Source organism: Sarcophilus harrisii, chromosome 1, assembly GCF_902635505.1.
Source record: "Sarcophilus harrisii chromosome 1, mSarHar1.11, whole genome shotgun sequence".
Taxonomy (NCBI): Eukaryota; Metazoa; Chordata; class Mammalia; order Dasyuromorphia; family Dasyuridae; genus Sarcophilus; species Sarcophilus harrisii.
Genome location: NC_045426.1, coordinates 657032882 through 657056979, shown reverse-complemented (window position 1 = coordinate 657056979; position 24098 = coordinate 657032882). Strand labels below are relative to the sequence as shown.

The following is a 24098-nucleotide window of genomic DNA, read 5'->3' as shown; positions in this document are numbered from 1 at the left end:
GATTAATGTGTGTGTGTGTGTGTGTGTGTGTGTGTGTTGGGGGGAGGGGAAAACTTATTTATGTTCACGCTAGCAGAGAACATGTCTAGAAAAAAACATGGTTGTCTCTAATTTGAAAGGGAAACATGTCTCCATCACTAGGTATGAAAAGGGGACATGGTTTCTGCCCTTAGGCAGACCATGGTCTAAGGGGTGAGCCCAGATCCGGCCCTCATGGAGTCAAGTTAGATGGACTACTTAAGAAGCATGTCCTCTGCTCCCAGGGAATCTCCACACCAAGGGGGAGATAGAAGGCGACATGAACCTTTGGGAGTTTCCAACTTAAAGTCTGAGCGCTAGATATCATTCCTGGAAAAATACCTATTTGGACAGAAAGAAACAGACCCAGCCCTTGGGGAGCTTAAGGACTGCCCCTCCTCCTCTCTCCCTACCCCTCAGCAAATAAATATTATATTGAAATAAAACTAGAAGCTTTAATGAAAATTAACTGAGTCTTCATTCTAGGTTGAGGAGGGTAGGCAGGGAGAGAACTTTACCATGCCCATCCAAGCCTAGTGCTAAGATTCCCCTACAGTTGCCATGACAACCGCAAGAGGCTGCCTGCTGGCTTGAGGAGACTGGAGGACTGGGCTGAGCTGTGGTTTTGAGCAATCACTTCTTTTCCCCCAACAGATCCTTGCCCCAAATATAGGCCTGTAAGCAATGGTAAAAGCTCCTGGATGTTCAGCTATGGGGCTCCTCATCTAAGAGTCCAGGGACCCAGAGTGCTGATGGTCTTGGTTCTAGGACACAGCCATCACCCCTTCAGGGACAGGGAGAGGTGGAATGGAGGCATTAGTTCTTCCCATTCCGGAAGTCTATTTTCCCAAGTGAAGCTAAGTGACTCCAATAAGTGCCACCTGAGAGTAGGGAGGAGATGGGTACATGTGGTACCTGTGGGCAGAGTGAGAACCGGTAGGAAGAGGGGCAGGGTAGGGTAACAAATACAGATTCAGCTTCATGTGGACAAGAACTAATTTTTAACAAACAGAGCTGCTCAAGAATAGAATGTTCAGATCACCTGGCTCAGATAAATTATTTCCCAGAGCTCTGAAAGAACTGCCAGATGTGACTGCTGAGCTGATGCCAGTGACCTTTGAGAGGTAGTGGAGGGGTGCCATAGGACTAAAGACAAGCAAATGTTTCAATTTTCCAAAAAAGGAAAACGAGACAGTCTTCAAACTATAGGCATGGCAACAAAGCATTTAACAAAGTCAGAAAAAGTTTTCAAATAGCATCAATTGTGCCTGGCGGATGAGATGTGGACTAGGGAATTATACGATTAGGGGTTTTCGAAATAGACCCAAAGAGCAGTTAATAATGGATCAAATTGACTTGGAGGCAGGTGTACATGAAGTGATCCTATGCCTTTATACAAGTCATTAGTTACAATGTAAAGAAAGTGAAGGCAGCCCTTCACTTGAGATCTCCCTCCAGTTTCAGATGAAGTCTCAAGTGAAAGGCTACAGTGATCTGTCCTTATATCATGTGCTTGCCTACATTGTAACTAATGACTTATGTAAAGGCTTCACTTCACTTGAAACCTGCCTCCAGATTGACAGCTGAATAGAGGATAGATTGGAGTCTCAAGGAGAAACTTGAAACAAAGAGATATCCAGCAGACTATTGCATAATTCAGGATGAGGTGATAAGGACGTGTACCAGGTTGGTGGACATGTTATGTTGGAGGAGAAAAAAGGACATATAAAATAGTTTTTATAGGGTAGAAATGAAAAGATTTGACAACTGATTAGACATGAGATAGGATGGTGATACCCTGGATAATAATAGGGAAGTTCAGAAGGGGGTTGGGAGTAGAGGAAATAAAATAATGAGTTCAGTTTGGAAGCATCTGGTTCTAAATGTGTATTAGGGAAAAGGATTATTGGAGAATGGCCATCAGGACAGAGGTTAGATAGAATTGGACAAATAAATCTGAGAATCATCTGCAGAGATGACAGCTGAAGCAATTGACATGATTACCAAATGAAAGAGCATTCAGACAAAAGAGAACAGAGCCCAGGACAGAGCCTTGGAGGACACCTATAACTGGGTAGGCATGACCTAGATTAAGATCCAGCAAAAGGAGACTGATAAGAAATGGATCAGGAAGTAAGAAGAGAACCAGGAGAACAGTAATACCAAAACCTAGAGAGAAGAGAATATCAAGATGAGATTATTGACAGTATGAAAGGCTGCAGAAAGGACTAAAAGAACGAGGATTGAGAAAAGGCCATTGGATTTAGCAATTAAAATCACCAGTAACTTTGATTTCAGTTGAATGATGAGAACCACCCCAGGAAGTTAAGAAGAAAATGAGAGGAAAGAAAGTGGAGATACCTATTGCAGACAGCCTTCCCAAAAGGTTTAGCTACAAAAGAGAGGAAAGAGATAGGAAGATAGCTAGCAGGGATAGATCAAACGAGGATTTCTTGAAAATGAAGGAGATATGAACATGTTTGTAGTCTTCAGGAAAACAACCAGAAGACAAGAAGAAATTGAAGAGAAGTGAAAGAGTGGGGATGATATGGGGGGGGGGGGCAATCTGTGGGAAGAGACAAGATGGAATGGGTCATTTGTACATGTAGAGAGATTTGCCTTAACAAGGGGAAGAACCACATCATTATGTGAGACAGGTGAAGGAGAAGATAATGGCAGAAGACATTTGAGTGGTATGAAAGGAGAAAGGGAGAATAGAGAGCTCCTCTAGAATGGCTTTAATTTTTTTTAGTGAAATAATGCAAGGCTCTTACTTAAATGGGATAGGGTAGCTAAAGTTTGAAGAGGGATAAAAGGTTTGGAAAAGTGATGTGATGAGTGGGATAGTGAATCATTTAGGGTGCTATAAAAGGATTGCTTGGTCTTAGTAGTGGCCCAATTGAGAATATGTAACAAATTTGTAGTGGACTCAGTCTTCACAGTTTTGTTCAGCAACACATAATAAGAATTATGGTGGGCATAATACAGGACTGAGGCTTGGCAGGGCAAGGTCAACAATAAAATAAGAGGGCAAAGTACTAGAGAAGACATTATAGAGCTGAACTGATCCATTGATAGGACAAGATAGAGAAGGGAGGAAAGATAGCACAGGGTTGAAAAAGACCTGAGAGGTCATAATAAGGACAAAGCATGGGGTTTGGGATCATAAAACCAAGGAAAAGGTGAAATAACAACAGATTGTAGTAAGTAAGGTAAGAGTAATTTCAGAGTTCATTAGCATGGAAGACAAATTATTATGCTTAAAGTACAACTTAGTCTTTGTCCTGAAAGAGAATGTAAAGGAGTTTGAAGAATGCCTCTCTGATTTCAGGTTATCAAGAAGAATGAAGGGTTTCTATGAAAACCTAAAGCAGAATTTCAACCTTAAAGCAAAGAGCAAAGATGATATGGAAAAGCAGAGGAGAATCCTGACTGGTGTCAAAAGATGAGAGGATGGAAGACTGTTTCAGAAAAGAAAAGGAAGGACCACAGAACACTTGGAACAAAGTAATAGATATGAGGCTCTTCCCAAAGAAGAGGGAAATGGATCCTATGAGAAATTCAATCTCCAGGAAATCATTATGTGGAACCCTCAGTGAGAAATCTGCCAGTAAAGATCATAAGATAAACAGAACAGTAGTAGAGGCTGGTGACTACTACCTAAGGGACATAGGATTATAAATTAGACTTCAGAGGCTTTCTTGACCAGTCACCTCATTTTGCAAATGAGAAAATGGAGACCAAGGGAGATTAAGTGACAGTCATATATGTAGTAAGTGAATGAATCTTGAATCCAGATATTCTGACTCCAACTATGATATTCACTGGCACACAGTAAGTGCTTAGTAAATGACAAAGACTTTCTTAAAATCTTGTGACTACTGTCCGATTCTGGTGATTGACACAGACACAATGATTCTGCCAGAAAGATCCTAGAAAGCATTACTAGGGATCATGTGACACAAATAGTATTTACATTACTTGTCCTAATCAAAGGCAAGAGAAGATAAAGGCACAATTGGAAAATAGCTATTTAAGAACAAGATTTGGATTTCTGTACCATAGCTTTATAAGAAACTTCTGGTCAGAACAAGTGCTTTAGCAAAGGCTAAGAAGAGTATATTTGCCCATTGTTTTGCAAATCTGATCAAAAGGACTTTAAGCTAATAAGAGTGGGGAAGGATGATACTTACCATAATGGGGAAGAAAAGCAATAGAGCTTCCCAGACATTTGTACCAGGAAACCTGTAAGAAAAGAGCTAACAATAAAAACCCTGACCTCAGATGTCCACACTCATAATACAAAGCGTTTTTTTTTTTTTTTAAGTCAGATAAACTAGAGTTCTTAATATAAAGGAAAAATTTGACCTCATAGGTATCACTGCAACTTGACAGTTTGAGAACCATGCCTGAAATACAGCTCTGGAAGGGGATATGTTATTGAAAAGGATCAGAATAGGTAAAAGGTATGGTGCAATAACACCGTACATTAAGAAGGTATTCTATATTCATGTAGGGAAATCTGGGAAGTAGAAGGAACAAGCAAGCATGCGTCAGAGTATTGAGTGAACAGCAATAGAAAAGATGGTGCTGTATGAATAGAAAAAGGAAAGAGATGAAACATCAAAAAACAGATCACAAATCTGGGACAGTGGCACAAAACTTGACCATCAATTATCCAAACATCTGCTTGAGTTCTCTTTTTGCCTAGAGCACAGCAACTTTTAAATTCTTGGCTTTCCATAATGCTGATTTCATTCTTCAAAAGATGTTTCAGCAACTAAGAGGAAGAGGTTCTATTCTGGACCAAATCTTCTATAATCAGGAGGAACTAGACCACTGAAGGGAGTACTAAAACTAAAGATGAGCTGAGGCTTGTGGGGAAAGATAGACATTTAAAAGGGTTGGAGGGTTTCCCCCCTCTCCCTATTCTGGGAATAAAAAAGATAAAAGAAAAGATGTGACCATTGTTCAAAGAGGAAAGGATATTAATAATAGACTACAATGAGAAGGCAGAGCTGTCCAATCCTTATTTGGCTTCTGTTTGCTCTGTCAAGGAGAATGCTCTTTGGACTAGAAAGGGCAGAACTAAAATGACTAATACGGAGTTAATCCTCAAGATAACACAGGATCATAGACTAAGAACTAAAAGGGATCTTAGAGATCATATAGTTCAACCTCCTTACTTTACCGAGAAGTAAAAGCAAAGCCCAGAAACATTGCCACACAGATAGTAAATGCCCAAGTTTGACCTCCAAATCTAGGTCCTTTTCCACTTCACCACAGGTCCCTAAGTCTGCTAGCTGCCCTTGAAAAGTCCAACCCCTCAGGCCTTGATGAATGAAGCACAGCCCAGAGCAGGGAGAGAGCTAAAGGATGTGATTGCTGAGTCACTGTCAGTAATTTATGAAAAATCTTAGACAGCAGAAGAGGACTGGACAAGGACAAAGGTTGTCCTAATTTACGAAAGTGGGAGAGCAGAATCTAAGAACTGCTGGCAGGTTGGCTTTACTTCTCTATTTTATAAATTGCAGAGCATATTATTAAAGGTTTGAAGAGTGATCAGCTTGAAAAAGGAAATGATCACTCCCAGAATTTCATTCTGAACACGTCCTGTCAGGTTATTTTTATTCTCTTTTTAATTTTTTCCATAGTTACTCTATCACTAACCCCTTACTCAATAAACTCCAGTGACTCCCTATCATCCCTAGGATCAAATATACAATCTTCTGTTCAGTATTCAGAGTCCTTTACAACCTGATCTCCTTTTACCTTTCTAATTTTCTTATACCTTACTCTTCTCTACATATTCTTCAGTCCAGTGACACTAGTGTCTTGGTTTTTCCTCACAGAAGACACTTCATCTCCAGAATCCTGCGTGTTTTCATTGGCTGTCCCTCATGTCTAGAATCCTGCCTTTCCTCATTTCTACCACTTGATTTCCTTCAAGTCCCAGCTAAAATTCTACCTTCTTCAAGAAACCTTTCCCGACTCTTCATAATGCTAATGTTCTTTTGATTATCTTCAGTTTATCCTGTACATACCCTTGTTTGTACATGTTTTTTTCCCCTTTAGATTGTGAGTTCCTTGACAGAGTATTATTATTATTTTTCCTTTCTTTGTATCTCCAGCACTTAACACAATGCCTTTGTGTATATAATAGTTGCTTAATAAATGCCTTTTGATCGATCAGGGAAATGCTGTAGGTACCTGTATTTTAGTAAAGCATTTGATGAAGTCTCTCGTGTGGACAAGATGGAGAAATGTGGGATGGATAATAGTGTAGTCACATGGACATGTGAAAGTAAAGTAAAATTTGAAAACATGTTGACTAGGTCAACTACAACTTGATATTATACAATCTAAACTGGGCCCTCATTATTGCAAGGCAATACTTGTACACTCCCATAATCAATTCACTACCCCACTTACCACAAGGCTCTTCTAAATTTTTTTTTTATCCCTCTTCAAAATTCCATCAGCTCTTTTCTTTCACCCTCTTAACTGAGAATTGCTTCATGTTTTACTGAAAAAAATGGAAGCCATTTGTTGAAATCTCCCTCTTCTCTCCTTCTCTTCATCTCATATTATCCGTATGGCCTCTTCAATTTCCCTGTCACTTCTTTTTTACTCTTGCAAATGATTCTCATGTCTATTTATCCAGCCTCAATCTCTCTGCTGACATCTCCATCTAAGTATTAGATATCTCAAACTGGATGTCCCATAGACACCTTGAACTCAACATATCCAAAATAGAATTTATTATCTTTTCTCCTAAATCCTCCCCCTTTCACAGTTGAGGGCATCATCAAATTCTCAGTTATGAGGGTCACATTCTGATCTACAAAATAGAGAAACTCTCAGTTTGCCCATATGTATCTTTCCTTGATTATACTGCATCTGTAGTATTCTGTAGAGTTCTAGGTGCCACTTTTAGGATGGATACTGAAAAATTGAAGACCATCCATAGAAAAAGCACCAGCATTCCATCGATGATGACTCTTGAGTACTCTTCCAGCCTTGGGATTCTGGACTGCTTTTGTATGATGCTGAACTCCTTATAGTTAGAACTTTATCAGAAAGAATATGTAGGGAATTCCTTGCTGAGTGGTGTTGGGAGTAGATACTCTTTGAGATCCCTTTTAGTTTTGAGATTTAGTACCCTATAAAAATGAATGTTTTGGTGTGGAAGAAGAGACCTTGGATACTGCCAATCTTCGACTTGATAGTATGACAGCAAAGGTACTCAGGATTTCAAGCTTTAGACATCTCTGATTTTCTCTCCAAAATTAAAACATCTGAGCTATAAAATAAGGAAAATAGGCTCAGGCAGGAGAAATGACACATGGAAGATCACACAGTGAAGAAAGGATTAGAAGTGGGGCTTCAGAAGTAGAGTCAAGATGGCAAAGCAGCAGGAATAAATACATGGAAGAATTTCTCCCAACAGAATTCTGCCAAACAGATCTAGAAAACACGTCAGACAGAATTCTGACTGGAAAATCCAAGGGAAAGTCACAAGAGAAAGTCACAATGAGTCATTTTTCTAGTCCAGGCTGGGAGGGGGATAGTGGAGAGGGAGAGAAGAAGGAAGGGAGGAAGAAAGAGAGAGGGAGGGGAGGGATAGAGAGAGAGGAAATGAAGAAGGGAAAAGGAAAAAAGGAGGGAGGAGAGAGGGAGCAGGAGGGAGGAAAAAACTGTGGATGAGGACAGAGTCTGTCCAAGGGCTGAAGGAGACAGAGGCTGTGCACTCAAGCAAGGCAAGGTTCCAAAACTCATATCTTGACCTTATGCAAAGTACAGGGTAGGAGCAATTGGCAATTTTGCCACTCAGTACCCAGTTCCAGCTCATAGACCCAAAGCATACTGAGGAGGGGCCATGTGCCCAGGGATTGTGCGATAGGATAATCAGCTGTTGCAAGTCCCTAGGCTGCATATTGAATGAGAATTGAGTTCATAAACAAACAGAAGCTGTGAGGTTTGGATCCCAAGAGCAGAACTGGGTTTCAGATTCAACCTTTAACCCAGTTTGAAGCTTGTAGAGGAATAACCAAGGAAGGAATCCAAAACCAAAGGGAAGACTAGTTCTATCACTATGAACCAGCGGAGCTTTCCAGCTGGCTGATTGATAGTGGCTGAATTTAACAGCAGTCTAGTGAAACTCCGGAGGAGGCAAACCCACAGGCTTGTTGTTCAGTCCCAAGCCCATGCTGGCAACTTGCAGAGTTCAAACCAAGGGGACAGTGACCAAACTTGCCCTGGATCAGACAAATGGGAAAATTGAAAATTTTCAAATCTTCAGCCTGAGCCATCCCTGAAATCTTGGAATAACACAACACTTAATACTCTAAGAAAACAGCAGTAGGACTATTCCAGATATTCCCTCCAAGAGTGAGCAGATTCTTGCAGAAGTCAGGAATCAAGCTAGATGACTGAGCAAACAAAAAAAGAATCACATCATAAAAATGCAATTATGGTGACAGGAAAACTCAAGACATAAACCCAGAAGAGAATGACTCCAAAATATCTGTAAGTAAAGTCTCAAAGAAAATCACAGCTTGGGCACAAATTCAACTAGAATTCCTGGAAGAGATAAAGCAAGAGCTTTTAAAAAAGAGTTTAGAATACTTTTTATAAATGAGATCAGAGTGCTAGAGGAAAAAAAAATTAGAAAAGAAATGAGAAAGATGGAAGAAAGAACTGGAACGGGAATTCGCAACTTGGCACAAAATGTTTAAAACCTTGTCCAAGATAACAAACTCCTCGAAAATTAGAATGGACCAAGTAGGAATAAGGCAGATTTTTGCTGAGTAGAAGAAATTAATTTTCTAAAAATGTAGAAAAACCTAGGGCTAGAAACGCAAGCTTCTTGATTCCCAGCCCTTGGCCTGAGGAGTTCTTCCCAGTATATATTGCAGAAAAGTTATATACCAGGAGCCTTAAGTCTTTTAAATCAGTGTCCCAGGAGGCTGGTTAGTTAATAGATGAACTAATCATGGAATTTAGTTCATCATGAAATCTAATCTCACCAGTTGTAAAACACAAACCTATTTGTAATAAGACTGACATGTAGGAATTCAGCTCTATTCATGGCCTCAGCCTCCAGATCAGGTTGTCTTGATCTTTGATGATCCAGGATGAGATAGGGTGGCCTATAAGTCCTAAAGATGAACAACATGAATAAGGAGACCTTAGTGGGAGGATGAAGAGTTTTGGATCCTGGGGTTTAGAGAGTGGGATCACTGGCCAGAAAACTGTAGGGCCTATTCAGAATCCAATTCAATTCTTGATTGCGAAAGCTCATTTATCTATATCAGGAATCCTCAAACTTTTTAAATAGGGGGCCAGTTCACTGTCCCTCAGACTGTTGGAGGGCCGGACTATGGTAAAAACAAAAACTTTGTTTTGTTTTTAAATAAATAAATAAAGAAACTTCATAGCCCTGGTGAGGGGGATAATCATCCTCAGCTGCTGCATCTGGCTCGTGGGCCGTAGTTTGAGGACCCCTGATCTATATCAACATTTTCAATATTTTAAGGACCTATGGTCATATCAGTGTAGGTAGCTTCTCTGCCAGCATTCGGCCAAAACTCCTTCATGCCTTAGAAGATGATTTCATGAGTTCATGTGATTAAAAAGGTGCTATCACCTTTCTGGTGGTAAAACTTTCTGAACTTAGCTAATTCTTGGACAAAACATGTACCATCCATTAGTCAAAACTTTGAGGATCTGCCAGAACTTGTAGTGTGGCTTGGACAGAGAGCTAGACATGAAGATAGGAAAGCATAGGCTGAAGCCTGGACTCTATGGAACTGATTGTTGTTTCAGTGTTTTAATTGTGTCTGCTTCTTTATGACCCCATTTAGGGTTTTCTTGGCAAAAACTGGAGTGATTTGCTGTCTCCTTCTCCAGCTCATTTTACAAATGAGGAAACTGAGACAAGCAAAGTGAAGAGATTTGCCATTTGTCACCCAGCTAGTAAGTGTCTGAGGTCAGATTCGAACTCAGGAAGATGAGTTTTTCCAACTTCAGACGGGGCACTTTATCCCCTGCACCGCCACCTAGTGCCCTCTGTGGAACTGCACAAGTCACTTAACCTCAGTGCTCTGGCCACCTTGCTAAGACTAAACTGCAGAGAAGCTGCTGACTTGCATTGGCCACATTTTCTAACCAGGTAGTTCCTCGCGTCGGTGAAGTGACAGGTCCTGTCTCTGTTCTCAGTCAGGGTTTATGGTCTGTTAAGAGCCCAGAGTTGTTTCCATGCTTCGGTGGGTAATTGGAGGCTAATGTAGTGGAGGGTTAATGGTGATTGACATTCATAAAGCTCTTTATGGTTAAAGTGCTTCTGTAAATGAAATGCCAATAACTTAGCGAGTGCACCTTGCTAGAGCTGGGCAGAAGAGCCCAAAGGACAAGGGAGTACCACCCGATGCTGTAGGCTCTTCTCCCTCCATCCTCAGCCCCCATCACCCAGAGCTAGCTGCCTGCCTCAGTGCCTCTGGGGAGGGTCACCCTCGTTTCTGTCCCTGGTTCGGCACTTACCTTCCTCACTGCTCCGGTTGCTCTCCCCAGCCCATGATCCGCTTTCCATTTCCCCTAATATCGATGACTCTTCTCCACTCCCAGCCTCACCGAGAGCCTGAGACTCTGCATCCAAAGCAGAGCTTGGCCCACCCTCCTGGGGGTCGGGAATTTCCAGTTCCTGAAGACTGTGCCTTGGTATTTGCAGGGCAGTCTCTCTGGTTGGCTCTCTTTCCTCCAGGAGGTCGGGCAGTAAGGGAACCTGGGTCTGGGAGGTCTCCCACGAAGTCCCCTTCTGCTCCTCTCCGGAGATGTCCTCTCCCTCTGGCTCTGGGGTGGCTGGGGTGGCCCAGTCGTTCTTGGCCAGGGTGGAGGCTCCTGGTGTCCAGGACGAGAAGGTGACCTCTCCCAAGGGGCTGCTGTCTGGGGGAGAGGCAGTACTGGCTGCATCCGTGGTGCTGGAGGGCAGCCCAGGGGATTGCCCAGCTTCAGATGCTGGCTGGGGTGAGGAAGTTGCTAGCTTAGACTTGGTCTCACCGGTCCCGGCCAGTTCTTCAGGGTCAGACCCGGGCTGCAGGCTCTGGTTTCCTAGGATTAGAGTGGGAGAAGGAATGGGCGTGTAGAAATCAAACTTCTCCATTCCTTTAGACTCCTCCCAAGCCTCGGCACTTGAGTTCTGATGCAACAACAGGCTGGATCCTGGACTTGGGGATGGAGTGTCTTCTCCATTTGGTAAGGGGGTCCCTAGCCCCACAGTTGTGGGGGATCCAGTATATTCAGTTGGGCTAATCTCTTGGCCTTGCTCCAGCTGCTTGCTGTCCCACCCTAGAGTTAGGGACCAAGAATCAGCCTCTACATCTCCTTTATCTTGAGGACTGGGGCTGGAGAATGTGCTTGGTGCAGGTGGCTCTGTCCCATTTATCTCTGGTGTAATCTCAGTCCCCTCTGGAATGTCTCTCCCCTCAATTGGCCAGTCAGTATAGGGGGAAAAAGGACTGTGGGGTATTTCTGGGGCAACTGTGGTTCCACCAGACAGAGACAGCCCCACGTCATCTCTGACACTGACAGGGGAAGAAGTGTCCAGGGTTGGTGTGGACAGAGACATTAAGGGTGATTTGGGGGCCCGGAGCATGGCCAGGACAGGCAGATCCCTATCACCATGGGCCTCCCCTGAAGAATCCTCATGATGTCCTGGTTCCATGCTGGAGTTGGGATCATTGTTGGGGCCTGAGGTTCCCTGTTCGGGGTCCCAGACACTGTCCTGACTTTCAGGAAAAACATCATCTTTTTTCTTGGGGGTTGGTGATGGCCCAGAGTTGGGACTCTGTTGGCCCCCCTCTCTCTGGATTCCTGAAGAACCTACAACAAAAATATCACAGAGCAGGTTAGAAGCGGAGATAGCCAACTGGTCACAGCTTGGAGTTGTCACTCGGGGAATCCTACCACGAGGGAGCATCTTCTCCATGGCCAGCCCCTTCCTATGCTTTCCCTGCTACATCCCTGGGAGCTCCCTCTCTTCAATCTAAGGTCCTGGGATGGGGTGATCTCACAGTGACATAATGAAAGAAATCCTGGTACTTGTGTTCCGTAACACTGGGAAAATCATTTTCTCTCTCCAAATCTCAGGTTCTCATTTGTAAAACAGAAATAATACTCATGCTACCTAAATCAGGGTTGGGAATTTTTTTGTAAAGAAAGTTTTTGATTTTTTTTTTTTTTTTGCAAACCTAAAGTTGCTATAGCAGGTCCCAAATACTTTGGGAGTTTGTGGATAGATTTCAGGGAACCTGTAAACTTGGATGGAAAAAAATTTACATCTTCCTTTGCATCAGGAATTCCATTTACATCTAAATTCTAATTTCCTTTGCAATCTTATATATTGTGTTTTATGCCTTTAAAAACTTAGGCACAGAAAAGATTTAAAACTCCCATGTTATAGCAATGAGAGTTATTCATATTATTCATAATATTAGAATTAAACAGCTTCCCTTCTGGGACCACAGCTTTTGGGGTCTCTATGGTTCTTCATGCCAGAGAAAATGCTTCCAACTCAGGAACTGCCATAAGAATCCAAAGTTGGCTGTGGGTTTTAGAAGATCTAGAGAGCACCAACCAATCCCAGCCCCTTTAGGTTGCCATGGAAGCAGTATGCTGTGGCTGAAAGGGATGGGGGAGAATGGAGGCAAGCTGCCCTGGGGTCTCACTGTCTACTGAGAGGTAGGGAAAAGAAAAGGAGAGCTGGCTTTCAGGACATTTGGATCCCAGCTCCAAAGTGGGCTTTTATGGTGAGAACTGAGACCATCTGTAAGCTAAGACAGAATGAGCGGGGAATTAGGTTGGGGGAAATTTTGCCTTCCCTTTTCTCAGGGATTAGCTGTAGGAATGGGGCTTTATTTTCCCACATATGCATCTTAGGCTCTGCCATCCATCACTTTCCCCGCCTCCAATCTAAGACCAAAGAAGCATTTCCCTTTTCATGCCCAGTGTCATAGAAGGAAGGTCCCCTCTTCTAGCAAAGGGTTCTCTTTCCCTTCCCTGACATCCCTCAGATTGTCAGCTCTCCAGGAACGTGGACCTAGATCCTTCCATGGTTTCCTCTTCTCCCCAGGCCCTCCTAACTTCACCCAAATGGAAAGGGGGAAGGCCAACTTCTATTCTGCAAAATTAATGGGCAGTGTTGGAAGAAAAAATCCAAGCCTGTAGGGTCAGATGCATATGAGGATGGGAAGGATCAGTGAATACTGGAGTGGCAGGGGGTCTTAGGATCATGGTTTTAGAGAGGATGCTACAGGCCATCCAATTCAAGCCCTCTCATTTAACAGATGAAGGAGGAAAAGTGTTCAAGGCCACATAGTAGTAAGTGGCAGAGCTGGGCTCCAAGCCCCAGACCAACTCGATGCTTTTTTTCATTGCACCAGATTGCCTTAGAGCTTGGGTGTCAGAACTGGAAGAGAACCTGGAGACCATCTTTCACTTACAGGTAGGGAAATAGCCAATAAGAGAATGGAATGGTCAGAAGAACTCTTATTAATAATAAGTATTCTGGACTGGAGTATTCTGACTGAGGGTTTAAGCCTCAAGGCTTCCTGATCCAGGAGGGTTCTAAAGGATAAGTGGGAGGGAGGGCATTGAAGTGGGAGATGGGACATGGGGAGGGGCTGGAGGTCCAGACTCCAGTTCAGAAGGGAAGTGACTGGTTGAGAAGGAGATAAGTGGATTAGGTTAGCCTTACATTCCTTCAGGTGCCTGCTCCCTTGAGTGTCTTTTTGATGGTTTCCCTTATAAAACTTAATGGCTTGCTACAATCTGCAATTCTAGTTTTAATGAGCTACCTCCACAAAACATTTATTTTTAGTTGAAAAAATAAAGCATCAGCTGGGCCTGAGCTGCAACCCTTTCCTGAGAAGTCAAATCCTCTTACATTGGAGGGTGGCTAGGAGAAAGAAGTATCTTCTCCAACAATCTGGATGATGCTGTCATGGCATGCCATGGCACGTGTGCCATCCCAAATACCACTCCCCACAGGCAAGTGCCCTCTCCACAAATGCCCTTAGGAAAGGAACTTCTTTGTTTCCACTCTGCTTAATCTGGGCCCTGAAAAGCTTGATAGAACACAAAATATCAGAGCTGGAAGGGACAATCTACTTTTTCTCCCCTTGTTTAAACAAGTGGGAAAATCACTTGTCCAAGGTCACCTTGTAAGTCAGTAGCAGAGCCAGGAGCAGAATCAAGGTTTTCCAGCTCCCAGACATAGCCCTCCTTAGTTGGACAAAGACACCAGTACCAGAATAGAGGATGCCCCTTTTATATCTAGTCCCTTTTATATCTAATCCCTTCCTCTCTCCATGGCTTTCTAGATGTCAAAATGACTGTGTCTCATTCAATTCCTCCCTTTGTCTTCAATCTCATCCTCTGTAGGATGAAAAGACTGGGTTGGAAGGATCATGAGATCCTCCAGAAGCTTGGAACCCTTCCAGCCCTGATATCCTTTAGATTATATTCTCAGGCTCTTCCAGCTCTGACGTTCTATGTTCTCAGAGTCCTTCTAGAAAGAGTCATCCCCTCAGCTGGGATTGTATCTCTCCTATTCTTCATTCTAATTAATAGAAATTATAGCTGCCCAGTGCTTAAAGAGGGGGCTGAAAACACTGCAGGACCCCCTCACCACCATTCCAAGCATTCAGGGGGCTTTGGGAAGTTGGCTCTGCCTGGCCCCTATGACCTTTAGAAGGGTCATTGATAAGTAGGAGGGTCTCCTGAGCACGATTCCTGGATCATGTCAGAGTAAGGTAATCTGAATAAAGTGGGGTGTTTGGTCTACAGATGAGAAGCCTTGGGGAAGGAAGGGGAAGGGAAGGACAGTATGGATCCCAGTAAGAAGAGGAATTGTACTTTTCTCTGCTGGCCCCAGTGGGCAGAACGAGGATGAATTTGCAAAAAGGGAAATTTGGGCTTAACTTCCTAACAGTTAGAGCTTTTCCAGAAGGGAATGTACTGCCTCAGGAGGTGGCAGATTCCCTCTCATTGCGGGTCTCAGGTGGAGGCTGGATGACCCTTTGTTGGTGACATTAGGGAAGAGATTTTTTTGAAGTCCAGACAGGTTGGATGAGATGTTCTCTGTGTTCCCCTACAATTCTTGAGATTCTGAGATTACCCTTTGAACCTGGGACTCCTGAAGGGTGCTGCCTAGAGGGGTTTCTAAGGATAGTGATGGCCTCAAGGACCATCCAGAACTTCTAATTTCTAATGGCAGGGGCCCCTCCAAGGGCTCTGGCTGGGGTGAGAGACTCACTGGAGTGGGGTCTGTCCACCTCATTGGACAGAGTGCTCTGGGGGCCCAGCATGGGTCTAGTGGCTGTGATCAGGGGCAACTCCACGTGGTTCCCAGCCTCCTTGGTGCCTGGGGCGGTGGGGCTTGTGCCTGTCCTGAGGCCCCATCCCATCCTGGTGGTCACTTGTTCCAGAAGCTGCTGCTGGAAGTACCGTCCATTCAGACCCCTCCTCCTGGCTGTGGTGCCCACTGGAGCCGCCGCAGTGCTGCTCACGGGTTGGACGTCAGACACCACAGTCATTTCAGTGACAGATGCCAGAGTCCCCTTGGCTTTAAGGTCCTCTGCAAATCTGGGGTTTGGGGTGACACCTTCTGTCTTTTCTACTGCTGAGTGTTGGGCTCCTGTGCTCTCTATTTGGAAACCTTCAGGCACAGGTGTTCTGTCTACCATATTCATCCATGGATCATCCTGTCTGGTCAGCTCTGGCTCCTGAGACCTGGCGCTGACCAAGGAAGGCGTTGCAGGGAATGGAACTGGGGTCCCCCCTGCCTTTCCAGACCCAGCCTCATTGAGAAGCAGGGAGGAGTCCTGGGACTGTTCCTCAGCAGGGACCCCGCTGAACACCAGAGGCTCCTGGGAGTCCAGGGGCAAGACGTTCTCATGGCCTGTGACGGGCAGGTCCTCTGCAGACAGAGCCTCGAGGTCTTTCCCATCAGCAGCTGGGTTATCTCGGTACCTGGGTGGTGATGTGGGGTGATGGGCTGTAAGAAAGAGAACCACCAACACTTCAGCATCCAATTTCATTTAATTTTCACATTTCTATAAAGTAAGTGACCTTATTTTTGTTTTACAGATGAAGAAACTGAGGCAGATGGAAGTAAAATGACTTGCCTAGGATCATCCAGCTAGCACTCACTAGATTTGAATGTGTCTTTCTGACTCCAGGCATAGTGTTCTATCTACTTTGCCACTTAGCTGTCACACTAAATATGTGAAGAAAAATTGGTTTTTAAGTTAACAGATGTAGCTCTGATTTTTCCTAGCAGTGGACAAAAGCAGACTCCTTAAGGGTAGGAGGTGAAAAGAAAGGAATAGATGAAAATGATGTTATAGAGAGAATTGACAGGTTTAAGGACTGATTGGATGTGGGGAATGGCGGGAAGGGGGGGAGTAGTCCCAGGGAACATTGATTGATTCCATCTTGGATGACTGACTGGGGCAATGCTGGTGCCCTTTGAAAAAACTAGGAATGCAAGAATGAAAGTTTGGGCTGGATTAGGAGGAAGGGGGGACAGGATAAAGTGTGAGAGGGGTCAATAGGGGAAAGGACAAGGTGGGGATAGGACAGTGTTTTTTTCTTCAGCCCAAATAATCCTTTCCCAAACAACCAATGAGGAACAGAACCTATGGATCCCCCCAAGGCAAGTGGGGATGGGGATAAATATATCCTGTCCCAATATGTTCTGTTCCAGCCAAAAATAGGGAATGTGAGCTGTGCAGACGGTGCTTGCTGGCGGCTGAGAGGTGAAAGTAGGGGGAAGGAGAAGAAGGGGAACATCAAGGAGCCTGGGGCCTGGATTCCATGGAAGGAAATGTCAGGGAAGGTCAATGAGGAGAGCTCTTAAAATGTATAGGTCAGAGCTGGAAAGGTCCTTAGACTAGAAAATATCAGAGCTTGAAGAGTTTTTAGAACACAGGATGTCAGGGCTGGGAAGGCCCTTAGAACAAGGATGTCAGAGCTTTGGGAGGATTTTATAGTCTAGACTGTCAGGGCAGGGAAAAGCTTGGAAGATTATTTAGTACCACATTCTCTCCTCAGCTAGAGGAAATAATGGCATGTCTTCTCCCCCAGGCCCTGTGGCCTCCTTCTGTCCCAGGCTCATTTCACAGCGATTCCTTGCTCTGGCTCTTTTTTTGGTGGCAGCTGGGAGATGAGGGGAGGGGATGGATGGGGGAGGAAGAGGGTCTCTCAGGAGGCAGAAGGTCTTTTATCAGGACAAGGCATATTATAAACCTTAATTACACTTTCATCAAGCCTAGTAGGGCAGGGTTGGGGTGAGGGGGAAAGAGAGTGATTAGTCCCCAAAGCCAGCTGTGTCTTTTAGCCACATTGATCTGAAGGGTGATCACTCTGTCCCGGGTCTGCCTTCTCTAGATACAAAGACTCACTTCCTCATCTTATCTCCGACTCTTATTACCTATGTGGACAAGTCACAATCTCCATGGGCCTCAGTGTCCTTAACTATAAAATGGGGGAGTTGTATCAGATAGATGGCTTCCACTCAGTCAATAAACATTTAAGTTCTTCCTATGTTCCAGACACTGTACAATGGAGGTACAACTTTCAAGGAGTTCCCAATCTAACTAGGGAGACAGTATCTATGTACTATGCACACACAAGATATATACGGGATATATGGGAGGTCCAAGGTCCCTTCCAGCTCTAATCTATGACCCTGTGAGTCTCTCAATAACTTTTCTGCTTCAGGAAATTACAGACATGTCATTCATGGTTTCTTTATCTGTAAGATGGTGTAAGAGGGGCTAATCGACCTTCATAAGATTACTATAAGAACCAGTGAGATAATATATATTAAGTGCTTCACAAATCTTTACCTATCTAGTTCTATGTAAATGCTGTTAATATTATTATTAGTAACAGGACATATCCTGATCATTTTTTGCCCTAGTTGATCACTCACTTGCTGTGTGAATTTGTGCAAATCATTTCTCTCTAGGGCTCAGTGTCCTCTTCTGTAAAATTAGTTCTAACATTCTACAGTCTAAGATCCAATGTCTCCACTTGGGGCATTCTGTGACTCTGGACATAATAGGCCTCCAAGAAATGACTAGGACAAGGGATCAAAGAAGCTTAGAAACTTATGTGGACATGCATTTCCCAGTTTCGTTGATCCTTATCTTTTATCCCAAATACTGTTGGAAATACCTATTACAGTAGAAGCAAAAGACAAGAAACTATAATCTTTCCCCCATTCCCTAAGATGGACAAGACCCTATCTTGGACATTTCCAACTGGTTATTCAGTAGATAGCTTAAAATCATCCTATCTAAAACTGAACTCATTATCTTTATTCCCGCCAACTTCTCCCCAATTTCTTTATCACTGTTATTCCAGCTTTCCAGTTCCTAAGGTTCTCTCCATCTATGTGTCATCCCTAACTGCTCTCTGTCTTTCACTCCCAATATCCAACATCTTTTTTTTTTTTTTTTTTTTTTATTTAATAGCCTTTTATTTACAGGATATATACATGGGTAACTTTACAGCATTAACAATTGCCAAACCTCTTGTTCCAATTTTTCACCTCTTATCCCCCCACACCCCCTCCCCTAGATGGCAGGATGACCAGTAGATGTTAAATATATTAAAATATAACTTAGATACACAATAAGTCCAATATACAACATCTTGCCAAAGCCTTTACATTGTCCCTATACAACATCTCTCATATATACCCCATTCTTTCCTTTGACATGTCCACTACCTTGGTGCAGACCCTCGTTTTCTCACCTCTGGACTATTGCAATAGCCTGCTGGTCTGCCTGCCTCCAGACAGTCTCCTCATTCCGGACACAGCTGTCAAACTGATCTTATAAGACTAACCATGCTACTTGCCCACTTAATAAACTCCAGTAGTTCCCTATCACCTTCAGGATGAAATACCCCATCATAGTAGCTACATAGTAAATGTTTTTGAGTGACTGACTGATGGTCTTTGATGTCAGCAGACCAACCACCAGCACTTTCTGGTCCAGTCCTAAATTGTGACCAACACCACATAATTCAGTCTTGAATTAGGGTAACAGGTTGAAAATCGCGAGCTCATCCAGAGAAGAAATTCTTAACTTTCAGCCAAATAAATAATGGAGTACAGCCTCAGGAACCTAATCAGCTTTGTAGGAAGCCAGAATAGATGTCTAGAAGTTGTCTCTTCAGGAGAAATGGGTGAGGGTAGAGGAAAAATGAGCATCAGACTTTGCCCTTGGGCTTAGAGCTTCCCCATCTCCCTTTGTAATCCCTCTCCCAGTGTCCTTAGATTTAATTTTTGTCTCTGGAGCCTAAGCACTTAGCATAATGCCATGTTTGTTGAACGAATGCATACCTCGATAGCAGTAGGCATCAAATTTGACTGAAGGCTCAGGGAAGCCAGTGCGGTTGGAGAAGTTGTAGAGAGTCCGGACCCCAGGAGCCTCCCCGCCACAGCGTCGCCGGGGGGTCTGGATGGGATAACGAACACTGCCATCTGCCAGCCAGCCTGGGTCGCACTGGTCCAGGCCCTCCTGCCAGGCCAAGTAGAGGTGACCCACAGTGGCCAGAACTGCTCCCTGGCTCTGGCACTGAGCCCGAGCTCCCCATAGCGTGAGTCGGCTGGGTGGGGAGACATAGAAGACTTCTCCTACCAAGAGGAAGAGGAAGAGGAAGGTCATCCTGGGCCCTCAGACATCCCAAACTGGACAAGATGGAAGGGCAGTGAGGGAAGTGGTGGAGAGGAAGGTTTTTACTGTAAAGAATCCCAGCTGGGTGGGCAATCTGAGTTGGAGCCATGTATGAGCTTGGTGGGTTGCTTTAGCTTTCTCAGTTGCAGAGGAAGGGAAAGACACAGAGTGGAGAGTCATGGAACGGACTTAGGAGGGGCAATAGTAAGCCTTATACTTGCCTCTCAGTTCCCGGGCAAAACAATAAACATCATAGTGCTCATGAGGATCTCGTCGGCCATAGCTACGGACCCCTGGTAGGCTGTTCCGGTCTCCATAACAACCAGGCCGTGACAATGTGATGGGATACCTAAGGGAAGACTAATTTTAATTAGTAAGTTAATGGCTATAGTGTCCCACTCCCCAAGGATACTGAAAAAAGGGAGAAAGGCATGAGAAGGTCTCAGGGCTTAAAGTTGACTCGCACCCTTTGGAGTTCAGAACATCTTCTTACCTTTCAGAGGTAGATTGATAGAGGTAGGGAGCAGGATGGAGGACATGACCATTAAAAAAGCAAGAAAATGAACCCTGAGGTCCCTTCCATTTCTGAGATTCTAAGGTTTTAGGATCCATTTCACCAATGTCATCAGGTCTATCTTATCCCCACCTCCAAGCAGCAGCCCCAGCTTTGGGGGGCTGGCTCACCTGGCTGCACTATTGGTCAATGGCTTCGAGTCTTTCCATCTCTCAGGACCCACTCACCGGACACTGTGGTCAGCCAGCCAGCCAGCATCACAATTGTCATAGCCATCCTCAAAGGCCGCCTGCAGGTGTCGGGGGGCAGCGATGACAGCAGAATTGCGACGGCAGGCTTCTCGAGCTGCCTGGAAACTCAAGGTATAGCGGCCCAGGGAAGACCGATAGTGAAATACAACACCTGGGAAAATGAAGACATAGATGGAAGAGGAACATTAAGGACAAGGGTCTCAGGGAAGTGGAGAGGGATATCAGGGACACTTTAAGCCTTCGATCCCAGAGGGCTATCTCAAACTAAGAGACCACAGTGATAATGCACATGAAAACTTTTCAAATCTTAAAGCATTTTATGTCAGTGGTCATAATCATTATCATCATCATCTTCTTCATCAGTCTTTATCCATAGGAGAAACCTTTCTCCTCTCCTGCTCTCCTCTCCTCCAGGAAGTCTGCCCTGCTTGGCCCTTTCCATAATAGGATTACTCCAGTATCTGTCAGACTGACATGTGGATCTGAGTGGTTTGATATATAGCACTCATGTCCCTCCTTTCCCACTGCAAAATTGTAAATTCAATAAAGTCTGACCTTTTTGGTTTGTCCATGCTTTCCAAGCCCCCCAAATCTCTTCTCTCCAAACTTTCTCCTAAAGTCTCACATATGGGAGAATAAGGAAATGTTCATGGCCACTGATGAATAGTAAAGTTAGAAGGAAGGAGAGGAACAGGTTTTTGGAGAAAGTAATAAGGTGGGTCTGCAGTGCCATTGGGTCTTCTTGGTGGAGACAGCAGAGGACAGTGGAAAGAACAATGTTTAGTTGATAGCAGCTTATGCAGCTTCCTAAATGTGACTTTGGGATAGTCAATTAACTCCCCTGGGTCTCTGTTTTCTCATCTATAAAATAAGACCCAATTAGATGGCTTCTGAAGTCTCTCCAGATCTAAATAAATGCTAAATAAAAATGCTAGTTGTTAGAGTTATGACTTTATAGCTCTACATCCTAGAAGCATATGGGGATGTGGGTCAAGGCTAGAGAATTAGTTCTGGAAGTTATCTGCATAGGGCTGGGAGTTAGAATGTACAAAATATGTTAATCCTATGTATTCCATAATTCCATAATCATTCTGTTCATTTACATAAATTCTGATTCTATTTCATTTTGATGGTTCTGTGAATATCATGAGAGTTCTGGTTCAAGTTCTTCAGCTACAGACTGACTGTGAGATTTTGGGAAAATCATCTCATTTCTCAGTGGTTCAAGCAATTCTTTAAAATGGTCACTTGCAAAGGAGTTACCTCCATCTTAGAGAGAGGGAATTCCTTATACTAATGAAATCATAGGTATAATAAATAATAATAACCACAATGACAATCATAATAATTCTACAATTTCATGATGCCCAATCTAGTCTGCCTTGACTCTACTTCCCTCCAAGTCCCCTCTCTTCCCAGCCAATTTATTGTCTCCTGAGTAATATCATCCTTCTGCTTTCCCTGATCTTTTTCTGTTTTCCCTCTTCCTGAAGGAAGGGGAGATGGAGAGTAAAATGGGGAGACATTTTGGCTGCAGGTCCCCTTTCTGAGTTCCTGAGGAAGGGGGAGCAAAGGAGAGGAAAATGAACAATTCACCAGGCTTTGCTTTTCCACAGTCTGAGGGTCTCCCACTGCTCAAAGCTTCCTCTAGCCCCTTGCTAAAGGCTCAGGGTGGCTTCCCCCAGCTCCCCCCCGCCCCCAAGCCAGATACTGACCAGTTACTTCCAGAGGCAGCAGGTCTTGTTCATCCTCAATGCCAGTCACGACCTCACAGCGGTAGAGACCAGCATCACTGGCCCGCAGGGGCCCAAGCACGAGCGTCGCATTGGAACGGTTTTGGGGGTACCCGGGCAGTGTCACCCGGCCCTGCCAGCCACGGGCCACCTTCACCACGTTGTCCTTGGCCACCAGAACTGGTACTTCTATCCTCTGGCCTGAGGCAGCTCGAACCTTGGTCCACTTGACCCGAGCTGGATCGTGTGGAGGGCCAGGCTCCTGTGGGTGTCGGAGGACAAAGAGGCAAGGTAGGGCCACCAGCTCCGCCAATCCTGCCCGCACAGTGCCATGGGTCACCTTCTGAATTCGGATCACTTCTTCACCATCCTGGGCTCCTGAGCCAGAGGCAACAAGAGCTGTTAGTCTGGCTGAAATGTAATACTTCAGCCCAACTGCTGCTTTTCCTTTAGCCCTCCAGGCCTGGCCCCCTTCCTCATTTGTTATTAAGCAGTTTCAAAGAATCACAGATGGGCTCTTGGAACATAAAGTTGGAGCTGGAAGCCTCTTTACAATCATTCAGTCCAGCCCATTCATTTTATAGACAAAGGAACCAATGTGGAAAAAATGGCCTGTCCAAAGTAGTGTTGGAGCTGGGGTTTGAACCGGCTGGGTAGTGCAGTGGATGCAGCTCTTGAATGGGATACTGAGGAAGATCTGAGTGCAAATGTGACCTCAGACACTTATTAGTATGATCCTGGGCAAATCACAATTTGACCTTAATTCACCAGAGAAGGAAATGGCAAACCACTGAAGTGTCTTTGCCAAGAAAACCTTATGGCATGATATTGTCCATGAAGTCACGAACAACAACAATCAGGAGGACCAGTGCTCTTTTTACTATTTCTCTATCCTTTAATTTAATAAATATTTACAGCTAGGCCCTGATTAGTTAGAATAACAAATCCCCTGAAGTGGTCGAATTATTCAAATTAGCATTGCATATTTCTATTGAGTTGGAACCAATAACCATATTTTACATAATTAAAATTTTGAATAGAGCAAATTCAAATACATGTCATCACTTCAGGGAATTCATTATTCACTCTAATCAAGACCTAGCTCTACTGAATGCCTACTATGTGCAAGTCAGTATGCCAGAGGAGAGTAAGTGAGGCAGTGGATAGAGTGCTAGCCTTGGAGTTGTGAAAACTTGAGTTCAAATGCGACCTCAGATACCTCCTAAGTGTGTGACCCTGGACAAGTAATTTAATCCCTGCCTGCTTCAGTTTTCTCATATGTTAATTAGGAATAATAATAGTAACTATCTCCTACTGTTGTGAGGATCAAATGAGATGATAAGCATTTAGCATAGTGTCTGGCCCATAGTAGGTGCTCAAATGCTTGTTCTCTTCCCCCTTGGCTACTATTGCTGCTAGTTCACATCTGCATTGCGTATAAAGTTTACAAAACACTTTTATATGCCAATAATCTCATCAAGCTTGGGGTTCATCCCCTAGGGTTCATGAATAAGTTTTAAAAATATTTTGATTACTGCATTTCAGTATAACTATTTTCCTTTATAACTTTATATAGCTAGGTGGTACAGTAGATAGAGTGCTGGGTCTGAAGTCAGGAATCCAGTTCTTAGACAATCATCAGCTCTGGGCTCTGTGCAAATCACTTCTGCCTCAATTTCCTCAATTATAAAATGAGATTCGAAATAGCACCTCCTTCCCAGAGTTGTTCGTGAGGATCAAATGAGATATTTGAAAAGTGCTTAGGATAGTGTCCAGCACATAGTAGATGCTTAATACATTTTTCTTTACTTCCTTCCTTATTTCACCCGTTTAC

General features: G+C 44.0%; 1 protein-coding gene across 1 annotated transcript in view; it reads right to left on the bottom strand.

Annotated features, from left to right (window-relative positions):
* Positions 1–24098, bottom strand: part of NCAN (neurocan) — a 62715-nt gene that overhangs the window by 23464 nt on the left and 15153 nt on the right. The window contains exons 3-8 of the mRNA XM_031947934.1: positions 22247–22642; positions 20508–20682; positions 19988–20115; positions 19433–19726; positions 15332–16072; positions 10561–11898 (exon numbers count right to left, since the gene is read on the bottom strand). Of these exons, the coding sequence (XP_031803794.1) occupies positions 10561–11898; positions 15332–16072; positions 19433–19726; positions 19988–20115; positions 20508–20682; positions 22247–22642 (3072 nt within the window). The remainder of the gene's footprint in view (positions 1–10560; positions 11899–15331; positions 16073–19432; positions 19727–19987; positions 20116–20507; positions 20683–22246; positions 22643–24098) is intronic.